This window comes from Rhagoletis zephyria, unplaced genomic scaffold (assembly GCF_001687245.7).
Source record: "Rhagoletis zephyria isolate East Lansing unplaced genomic scaffold, Rhagoletis_zephyria_1.1 Rzeph_scaffold_01782, whole genome shotgun sequence".
Taxonomy (NCBI): domain Eukaryota; kingdom Metazoa; phylum Arthropoda; class Insecta; order Diptera; family Tephritidae; genus Rhagoletis; species Rhagoletis zephyria.
The window spans coordinates 1,889-12,420 of NW_016158866.1; the positions used below are offsets into that span (position 1 = coordinate 1,889).

Below are 10,532 nucleotides of genomic sequence, written 5' to 3' on the forward strand. Positions count from 1 at the left end.
GACGATTGCTTTGCGCTTGTTGTTTTTGTAGCGTTGTTGATTGCAAGGTGCCTTTAGCCGTGTTGTTGTTATTCGATTGTGTTGTTGTGGTCTTGCAATTAGTGGCAGAGAGCTTCAGCTGCTGCTGCACCACCTTTTTATGTTGCTTTGCTTTTGAGTTAATTTAACACTTTTTCATTCGAATTTTAATGTTTCTTATTTGCAAGAGCACACCGGATTTTCCGGTTGGTTCTGCCTACCCTTTTATTAGTCAATTTTCACTTTTCATAAGCTATTTTCCATGTTTTTCTTTTCCTGGAGCAATTGTTTTTCGCTCCTTTCGCTTGCGATTTCTTATTTCTTATGATTGAAACACAATATCCACGAACTGCGATCTCACCATTGCGAAATTCGCAGTGTCAAAATTAAAACACCAGCACACACGTGAAATTGACCACAGCCAATGCGAAATACGAAGTTCGCATTGTGCGTTTCGTGCGATAGATTTATTCATGCGCATTTCATAAGNGGTCATGATTTTTTTTGGTGTTAGTGTATAGGGTCACAAGATTGAAAGTACAGTGATTGACTTTGATCTTAGAAGGTATTCAAGTTGATTCTTCTTTGCAAAATATTTTCTTATTTCCAACTCAGCCAATTCGTAGCCAAAAACATAAATGTGTACCTGTATACATATGTACATACATTTATACATACATACATGTAGGCATATGTGTCCGAAGATCAATTACGAACTCCCAATCAGTGCATACACAGTTTTTTTAACTACCACATTTTCCTATAAAATGCACTTGAAATAGACATTTTGAATTTGTATAATATATGTAGTAGGTAGCACTATACTGTTTAATTAAATTTCAAGCCAAAGAATCAATTTTTTCGCCCTTGTGATCATTAAATTTCTTGTCTCAATGTCCGCCCTTTAAAAAAACAAATACTATGACCACAGCTGTTTACGCCCAACGCCCCCTCCCACACGTCGCCACTTCTTTTTTCACCATTGACGTTCACTGGCTAATTACAGCGCGGCATACACGTAGCATTAGGTCACTTTTAACGTACTTTTTAGATTTTAGTTTATCTCACAGATCTTCTAGATTACCAACTGTCCTACAAGTATTTCTGATATTTTTCAGTTTTCAAGCTCAATCAATTTTTTATGTGCACTACTTCACATACATAAATCTCTGTGCTCGGCAGCCACTTTTCTGCTCTTGAACGAAATAATGATATGCTTCTTAGCGTTGCTGCTTTTTCTTGTATTACTTATCTACACTTTTGCTTATTCTGCTTCTTCTTCAGCTATAAGTGTTTAATTGTATTGCTTTTTATATGTGCTCACATGTTAGCTGTTTTTGTAAAAAAATTAAAGTTTATTTGCACTTTTAAATGCGGTTTTCGTACATATTTCCTTCCCAAATATTTCAGCCAACAATTTGTATTATTTCAACTCCGTATTGGTACAATTATTTCCTATTCACACACGCATACATCCAATTTGCTTGCGCCAGCGCTGCTTGCCTTTGTCTTCACCTCAGCTCACCGCACATTTCCAAGACCATACATCATCACCTCACGTACGGCAGTCTCGATTTCATTTTAGCAAATTTTTTCCATTTCACTTCTTTAGTTCGATTTAAATAATTTTATACACATCTTTTGCACTTAAATTTCATTAAATGCTTTAATTTTAATTTTTTAATTGAATCATTTTATAGATATATTCTTTGCCCGAATCCTTATTGTATTTCTTCAGCTGCTTTGCTCACGTCTTGATGGAACGAACTCTTCTGTTGGCATACTCAATGCCGTCGTTACCGCTGTGTACACTAGAGATGGGCACGGGCCTAAATATTCAATCCCGATCCCATCCATCCCGAAATTATTTTTAGGTCCCGAACCCGCCCATCCCGCGATTCAATTTTGAAGTTCCGAACCCGCACCCCCCGACATTTTTCAGAATTGTACCGCGGGGCCCGTCGGTCCCAAAGTCTACAACTAAGATTAATTCACATGTCTCTAAACTAACTTTATATAATAAAAAAAAAATAAACAATGAAGAATGAATGAAATAAACATCTTCGGACATTTTTCTTGCTTTGACGTCTCACTAAAACATAAAAAAACGCTTTTTCATAAAACGGTTTTAAGGAAAATTCTCTCAACTTTCGAAGTGCAAAATTTTTCGGGTGTCGGGAAAGTATTTTTGTCCCGTCCCGCCCGCAAAATTTTTAAAGATCTTCCCGATACCGCCCATCCCGGCCATTTTGAAATCAATCCCGCCGGTCCGATATCCCGCGCCCATCTCTAGTGTACACTCACATCAGCAATGCTGACGCCGCTGCCGCCGTTTCTGCCAGCTACCTATTCAATGAAAAACTGCTGTTTTTGGCTCTGCTAGCAATGCGGTTCTGCCTTGAGATGACGCTCCTGTATTGTTGTTATTTTAATATATCTACGCCGCTCTTTATTCATTTCATTCACTTGACCACAAGTTCTCTTTAATTTGCACGGAACTCCACCAAGTATACGTTTTGTTTACCCCCGCTCCAACGGGTCTGACAACAACCCCACACCCAGCCGAACGCAATTAGCCCCTTGACGATTGCCTTGCGTGTGTTGTTTTTGTAGCGTTGTTGATTGCAAGGTGCCTTTAGCCTTTATTCAAATGTGTTGTTGTGGTCTTGCAATTAGTGGCAGAGAGCTTCAGCTGCGGCGGCACCACCTTTTTTTATGTTGCTTTGCTTTTGAGTTAATTTAACACTTTTTCATTCGAATTTTAATGTTTCTTATTTGCAAGAGCACACCGGATTTTCCGGTTGGTTCTGCCTACCCTTTTATTAGTCAATTTTCACTTTTCATAAGCTATTTTCCATGTTTTTCTTTTCCTGGAGCAATTGTTTTTCGCTCCTTTCGCTTGCGATTTCTTATTTCTTATGATTGAAACACAATATCCACGAACTGCGATCTCACCATTGCGAAATTCGCAGTGTCAAAATTAAAACACCAGCACACACGTGAAATTGACCACAGCCAATGCGAAATACGAAGTTCGCATTGTGCGTTTCGTGCGATAGATTTATTCATGCGCATTTCATAAGGTGGTGTTGGCCGTACATAAGTAAAAAATTACACTAACAAATTATACGCACAATGATAGTAAGAATTACAACAAACACATCATTTTGAAATTATGATTTCCACTGCGAAAAATTGAGCTGTCGCCCCAACACAACCCTCTTGACTTCGCTTGTCTTTATTGCTATCGCCCCGCTGAGCGATGGCGGCTATACCTGCGAAAAGTGGTCCTATTTCTTTTTTGCTTTCAAAGTTTACGAAGAAAACAACATAAAACACGAGTTATGGATGTTGGTTGCACGATAGAGTTACATATTGGTTAAATATGGCTTAAAATAAAACAATTTTTAATAATTTCTCTTTATTTTATATCTATATATGTCATCATTTCCTCATTTCTAAATATGGTTTCGCTTTTTTTAAATATGGTCACCCAAATTGTAAATGCTAAATCGGATTTAATGCGGTATGTATAAAAAAATTACACTAATGCGAACGACAGCATCGCCCAAATTTGCGGTTTGCCGTTCGCTGGTATTGTGTTTCAAGCATTAGGTTCGCAAATTTGATTCTGCATTACCAGCCGCTCTTGCACTTCTGTACCGACTTTTTGTGATTTCCATTTCCCGTCATTCTAATCGGTTTGGGAAGGGATGGAATTTAAAAATGTGCTTAATAGTGCCGAAAAGAATACGAGAGTGGCACAAATTGATTTTTATTCTTTTAGGGCCTTTTAAAAACAATATCTTTAAAAAAATTGCATTTATAATAATTATTAATTAATTAAATTATTACAGTAAATCGCTTTGATGAACGATTCCTTATACATGCATATATGTATATATAAATGCATAGTAAAATAACACATTATTCAAATTGCGAATTGGAAATACACCGAAATATAGGTATTCTGAGGTGTTTACACACATATCTCTGCCTATATGCGAAATAATGATTTTATTGATTTTATATAAAAGCCTAAATCATACTTTAATAAACACCATATATGCACATATGTACACAAATCATAATTTTAAACTTTACACAAAAATTATAAAAATTCAGCAGGTTTTTGCAACAGAAAACTTTTGATCCAGAATTTTTAGAGAGATTCCAAGTTTACAATTTTACGCATTTTTTTAATATAAAGTATGTTCGTAAGTTTTTTAAATTGATAAAAACTTATGACACCGTTGACAAAAAAAAACATATCAAAAATCAATGGGATTTTGCAGAAAGTGGCACTTTTACTAAATGGACTATAAAACTACAAACTTATAATCTTTCTAAAAATTCTTTTTGTAATTTTTTAATCCGTAATGTAGTATGTGATTTTTTGTTATACATTGGCATATTATGCTAAGTTTTTACAATTTATGGTGTGCCCAAACAGGATGAATTGTGCCAAAAGTGCCTCTAAGAATGAAAGTGCCAAAATTGGCAATATTGTGCCTACTTTTCCATCACTGGTGTGGGATCAAAATGCACTACCGGAATCGGTTGGTACCAAAGACAGGGTGACGTTTTTAATACAGCTATTGAAATTAGAGTACCTGCAAATATTTTCCGTTGTAGTTTACTAAGTTAAGAAAATTTATTTACAAAAAGAACGTAGATAAATAAGCGTTATTGTTCATTTTTCTCCCGCGTATCAAAGTTTGTTTAACTTATTGAGTAACATTTGCCACTCTGTCTCGAAAATTTTACACTATTTCAACCAGGCCACTTTGTACAAAGCTGCACAACACACTGTCTGCACAGTGGTGAGTTAAACCAAACGTGGTGAATTTAATGCATGGTGTCATTTCATTTGATGTTTTCAATACTTTGTTTTTGTTGCTTTGCAGAGCTGAAGAGAATCGGTCGTTGTGTTTTTGCGCTACTTTGCAGTTCAGTGAAATTGTGAATTTTCCAAAGGAAAAATCAACATAAAAATTCCAATCAAATTGTGAGCTAAGTAATAAGAAATCATAGAAAANCGCCGGTCCGATATCCCGCGCCCATCTCTAGTGTACACTCACATCAGCAATGCTGACGCCGCTGCCGCCGTTTCTGCCAGCTACCTATTCAATGAAAAACTGCTGTTTTTGGCTCTGCTAGCAATGCGGTTCTGCCTTGAGATGACGCTCCTGTATTGTTGTTATTTTAATATATCTACGCCGCTCTTTATTCATTTCATTCTCTTGACCACAAGTTCTCTTTAATTTGCACGGAACTCCACCAAGTATACGTTTTGTTTACCCCCGCTCCAACGGGTCTGACAACAACCCCACACCCAGCCGAACGCAATTAGCCCCTTGACGATTGCCTTGCGTGTGTTGTTTTTGTAGCGTTGTTGATTGCAAGGTGCCTTTAGCCTTTATTCAAATGTGTTGTTGTGGTCTTGCAATTAGTGGCAGAGAGCTTCAGCTGCGGCGGCACCACCTTTTTTTATGTTGCTTTGCTTTTGAGTTAATTTAACACTTTTTTCATTCGAATTTTAATGTTTCCTATTTGCAAGAGCACGCCGGATTTTCCGGTTGGTTCTGCTTACACTTTCATTAGCCAATTTTCACTTTTCACAAGCTCTTTTCCATGTTTTTCTTTTCCTGGAGCAACTGTCTCCTTTCGGTTGCGATTTCTTATGATTGAAACACAATATCCACGAACTGCGAACTCACAATTGGGAAATTCGTAGTTTCAAAATTAGAACACCAGCACACACGTGAAATTGACCACAGCCAAGCGAAATGTAAAGTTCGCATGGCGCGTTTCGTGGCGATAGATTTGCTCAAGAGCAGTTAATAGGGTGGTGTTAGCCGTACGTAAGTAAAAAATTACACTAACAAATTATACGCACAACGATAGTAAGAATTACAACAAACACATCATTTTGAAATTATAATTTCCACAGCGAAAAATTGAGCTGTCGCCCCAACACAACCCTATTGAATTCGCCTTGGCTTTATTGCTATCGCCCCGTTTGGCGATGGCGGCTGTACCTGCGAAAAGTGGCCGTATTTCTTTTTTGCTTTCAAAGTTTACGAAGAAAACAACATAAAACACGAGTTATGGATGTCTATTTTATATCTATTTATGTCATCATTTCCTCATTTATAAATATGGTTTCGCTTCTTCTAAATATGGTCACCCAAATTGTAAATGCGAAGGCGAATTTAATGCGGTATGTATATAAAAAATTACACTAAAGCGAACGACAGCATCGCCCAAATTTGCGAAGTTTGCCGTTCGCTGGTATTGTGTTTCAAGCATTAGGGTTCGCAAATTGGATTCTGCATTACCAGCCGCTCTTGCACTTCTGTACCGACTATTTGTGATTTTTCCATTTCCCGTCATTCTAATCGGTTTGGGAAGGGATGGAATTTAAAAAGTACTTAATAGTGCCGAAAAGATACGAGAGTGGCACATATTTTTTTTTTTTTAAGACCTTTTAAAAACAATATATTTTTAAAAATGGTATTTATAATAATTATTAATTAATTAAATTATTACAGTAAATCGTTTTGATGAACGATTCCTTATACATACATATGTATATGTATACATAAATTCATAGTAAAATAACACATTATTCTAATTGCGTACATATATCTACCTATATGCGAAATAATGGAAGTGAGACATTTTGACCAGTTTTAGCTTTTATTGATTTTATATAAAAGTCTAAATCATTATTTAACAAACACCATATATGCACATATGTACACAAATCGTAATTTTAAACTTTACACAAAAGTTATAAAAATTCAGCAGGTTTTTGCAACAACAAACTTTTGATTCAGAATTTTTAGAGAGATTCCAAGTTTACAATTTTACGCATTTTTTTAATATAAGGTATGTTCGAAAGTTTTTTACATTGATGAAAACATATGACACCGCCAGCAAAAAAAAAAACAACATCAAAAATCGACGGGATTTTGCAGAAAGTGGCACTTTTATTTAATGGACTACACAACTGCAAACTTATAATCTTTCTAAATATTCTTTTTGTAATTTTTTAATCTGTAATGTAGTATGTGATTTTTTGTTATACATTGGCATATTATGTATGTTTTTACAATTTATGGTGTGCTTAAACAGGATGAATTTTGCCAAAAGTGCCTCTGAGAATGAAAGTGCCAAAAATGGCAATATTGTGCCTACTTTTCCATCACTGGTGTGGGATCAAAATGCACTACCGGAATCGGTTGGGACGTTTTTAATACACCTATTGAGTTTAGAGTTTCTGCAAATATTTTCCGTTGTAGGTAGTTTACTAAGTTAAGAAAATTTATTTACAAAAAGAACGTAGATAAGCGTTATTGTTCATTTTTCTCCCGCGTATCAAAGTTTGTTAACTTATTGAGTAACATTTGCCACTCTGTCTCGAAAATTTTGCACTATTTCAACCAGACCACTTTGTACAAAGCTGCACAACACACTGTCTGCACAGTGGTGAGTTAAACCAAACGTGGTGAATTTAATGCATGGTGTCATTTCATTCGATGTTTTCAATACTTTGTTTTTGTTGCTTTGCAGAGCTGAAGAGAATTGGTCGTTGTGTTTTTGTGCTACTTTGCAGTTCAGTGAAATTGTGAATTTTCCAAAGGAAAAATCAACATAAAAATTCCAATCAAATTGTGAGTTAAGTAATAAGAAATCATAGAAAACAAAGTTAATACAGGCTTGTTAAAATTTATGACGCGCGCGTCTAGTTATCGCGTTTACAAAGTGAAAAAATTATACACAAATAAGCAAGTGAAAATTTATCACCACCCCCAGTGAAATATCGTGAAAAACTGTGCTGCAAGAACGGGCATTACGCATAGTGAAAAATCTTTGCAAGCCAAAAAGGTATAAAGCAGTAAAAACAGAAAATTGCGTGAATACAAAAAATTAATTGTAATTAGTATTTGTTGCACGCCAAACTCCAAACATTTAGTAATTTGTCTGCACTATTTTATTGGGCAACAGCAGTAAAAGCGTCAAGACGCCGCCAACAGCGCCAGCCTCACCCCCAGCGGAGCATACGTGCGTGATGCGTGACCTCGGCACCAAAATGGCCGAGCTGAAATTCGAAGCTCCTTTAGCTAAATTCGAGGAGACAGATGAATGGGGCGGTTGTGACTTCATTTCAAATCAAAATACGATCAACGATACGCTCAATCTGAATCTAAAAGATCCAGCCATGAAGCAGGAGACAAAGATACGCCTACTCGAGGAGGCTGTACGCGATGCGCACGTGAGCAAGAATGGTGTGCTCATGACGAATGGCACAAATTGTGGCGAAAAGTTTGGCGGTGGGGCAGTGAGCCCCAATTGCAATTCCTTGCTAGCGGCTGAACTTGGCTTGGATGTGGGTTTGACGCCAGGCGACGATGGCTGCGATAAGGGTTCCACCACTGGTGATACCGTGGATAATTTCGCCGAGACATTTGGTGGTAGTCTTGAGGATTTAGTGAATACATTTGATGAAAAGATCACTAAGTGTTTTGGAAATTTCGAGGAAAATGTCGAGGATTTGGCACCAGTACAAGTGCGCAGCCAAGAGGAGATTATGAATGAATGCCAGTGAGTATTGAAAATGTTTTTACATAAATAAATATGAATATTAAATACATATGTATGTATATAGTTTGATAAGGTGGCCGAATTTCCTATTTATTCTGGAGGAAATGCAACATTTTGTTTATTTGGGAAAATCAATTTTTTAATTATCAGCCCACAAGCCGGCAGCGTTAAGGGCAAATTGGATGTATACAATACATGTGTATGCATGTATGTCTTTTTAGAGGACTATAACGATTTGAAGCCGGGTCTAACTGCTTACAATCAGCTATTGTAAGCCGTTCGGATATTACACCTTATTTTCATTTATAACTAAATTGAATACAATTTTTTACACTTATTCCGCAGCAGTTTCATGTATGCTTTACTCTTGACACCTTTCTTAGCGCCTGCGCATCAGAACCGCCACTACCCGCACAGCAAAAACTGGTATTGTTTGTAGAACTTGCTTTGAAATTGCGTCCAAACAAACAACAGCGCACACACCCACCAATACACATCTGTCCCTGCTCTTCCAAGTCGCCTCAAATAGTCATCATTTGTTTGACTTATAAACTCATGTGTATGTAAATATGTATGTTTGTATGTGCCTATATTGGAGCACATACTATATTTCATTCCTCATTCAACCAACTCGATGTCTTCACTCCTCTTAACGGGCAAAATATTTGATTTTGTATGTCCTTCTTAGCATTTGCGGCATGCGGCACAAGTGACACACCAGTAAGAGGAGTTACTAGCTGCAATTTGTTATGGTATGGTGGCGGTTCTTTTTCCTATTTTACTCCACTCTATATTGGATCGATAGCCATAAAGAGGGAGCAGCATTGGTGGTGGAATGACTGAATGATTTTATTGCCGCCTGAAGAAAGCGCTACAGTTGGTGATTTCAAATCTGTATGGCGAATGAATGTACATGCATGGGTTGTACTAATGTTTATATATGTATCCGACGGGGTGGCTGACATAATTACATACGTATGCACATATTTAAATATGTACATTTTTAAATAAGCGTTGTAGTTTGCGAATTTCGTGTTAAATCAGCAAATTCTTCTCATGGCGTGAAACATGAAACAGGTGTTCATTCCTATTGGTGGAATGTTGGTCGTACATGATTATAGAAGTTATAAAATATGCACATAAAAATGTTTTTAAAGGGGATACCAAGCTTATTTTTAGAAAAAGGCATTATAATAGTAAGTTACCAGAAAATTTATGGAATTCCTGTTACGTGTGCCAAAATAATAGAAGCACATTTTTAAAAATTTTGGATATTTTTCTCTTGTTTAATCATTTTTATATAAACAACAACATACAAATCAACAGAAGCGCGAAAAAATTTAAAATTTAAAAAATGTAGTATCAAAGGATTGGCAGGTTTGTAGTCCATTAAATTAATATAAATAAAAATATTATATAAGCAAAAGAAAAATATCCAAAACTTGTCAACATTTCTTGTTTCTTTAATTTTTTAAACACTGTATATTTTAGGTTAAGTTGCAGTTAAATACATTACTACCCATTTGTTAATTGGTAAAGGAAAATTCTGGTCGTTATTTAAATTATGTTCGTAATAATTTCTTATTATTTAAAGTGGTAGCTAACATTAGTGATTGCCACTTGAGACTGGTGCTGACAGCGCTGCAACTCTTAAGGCGAATTTACTGCATCTCGAAGGGGCGGTTGTTCAATTCACTGTAGGTTGCAGAATAAATTTCGCAAAGTGCACTCTAAGCTCTTATAAATAAGGCTTTCATGAGCACAAACGAAAATGTTTCTAGTTCATGCTATCCTTTTGTATTGTATAGACCGATTTATTACAGTGTTGCTAGTGGTTACGCATTGTGCTTCAAGTAAACAAATGCATTCGGTATTGGCTTTAGTGCACATGACATATGTACATA

The 10,532-nt window shown here is 36.2% G+C and overlaps 1 protein-coding gene and 1 long non-coding RNA gene across 3 annotated transcripts in view; one reads left to right on the forward strand and one right to left on the reverse strand.

Annotated features, from left to right (window-relative positions):
- Positions 1–576: 576 nt before the first annotated feature.
- LOC108365135 (uncharacterized) lies at positions 577–2,823 on the reverse strand. Of its 2 annotated transcripts, none has more exons than XR_001847884.1 (2): positions 2,365–2,823; positions 577–1,771 (listed from the first exon to the last, which is right to left on the reverse strand). It is a non-coding gene; the product is annotated as an uncharacterized LOC108365135 (long non-coding RNA). The 2 variants fall into 2 exon arrangements; XR_001847883.1 differs by having other exon boundaries at positions 577–1,790.
- Positions 2,824–7,590: 4,767 nt separating this feature from the next.
- Positions 7,591–10,532, forward strand: part of Unc-76 (fasciculation and elongation protein Unc-76) — a 51,081-nt gene continuing 48,139 nt past the window's right edge. Inside the window, exon 1 of the mRNA XM_017619096.1 lies at positions 7,591–8,628. Within this exon, the coding sequence (XP_017474585.1) occupies positions 8,096–8,628 (533 nt within the window). The 5' untranslated portion in view covers positions 7,591–8,095. The remainder of the gene's footprint in view (positions 8,629–10,532) is intronic.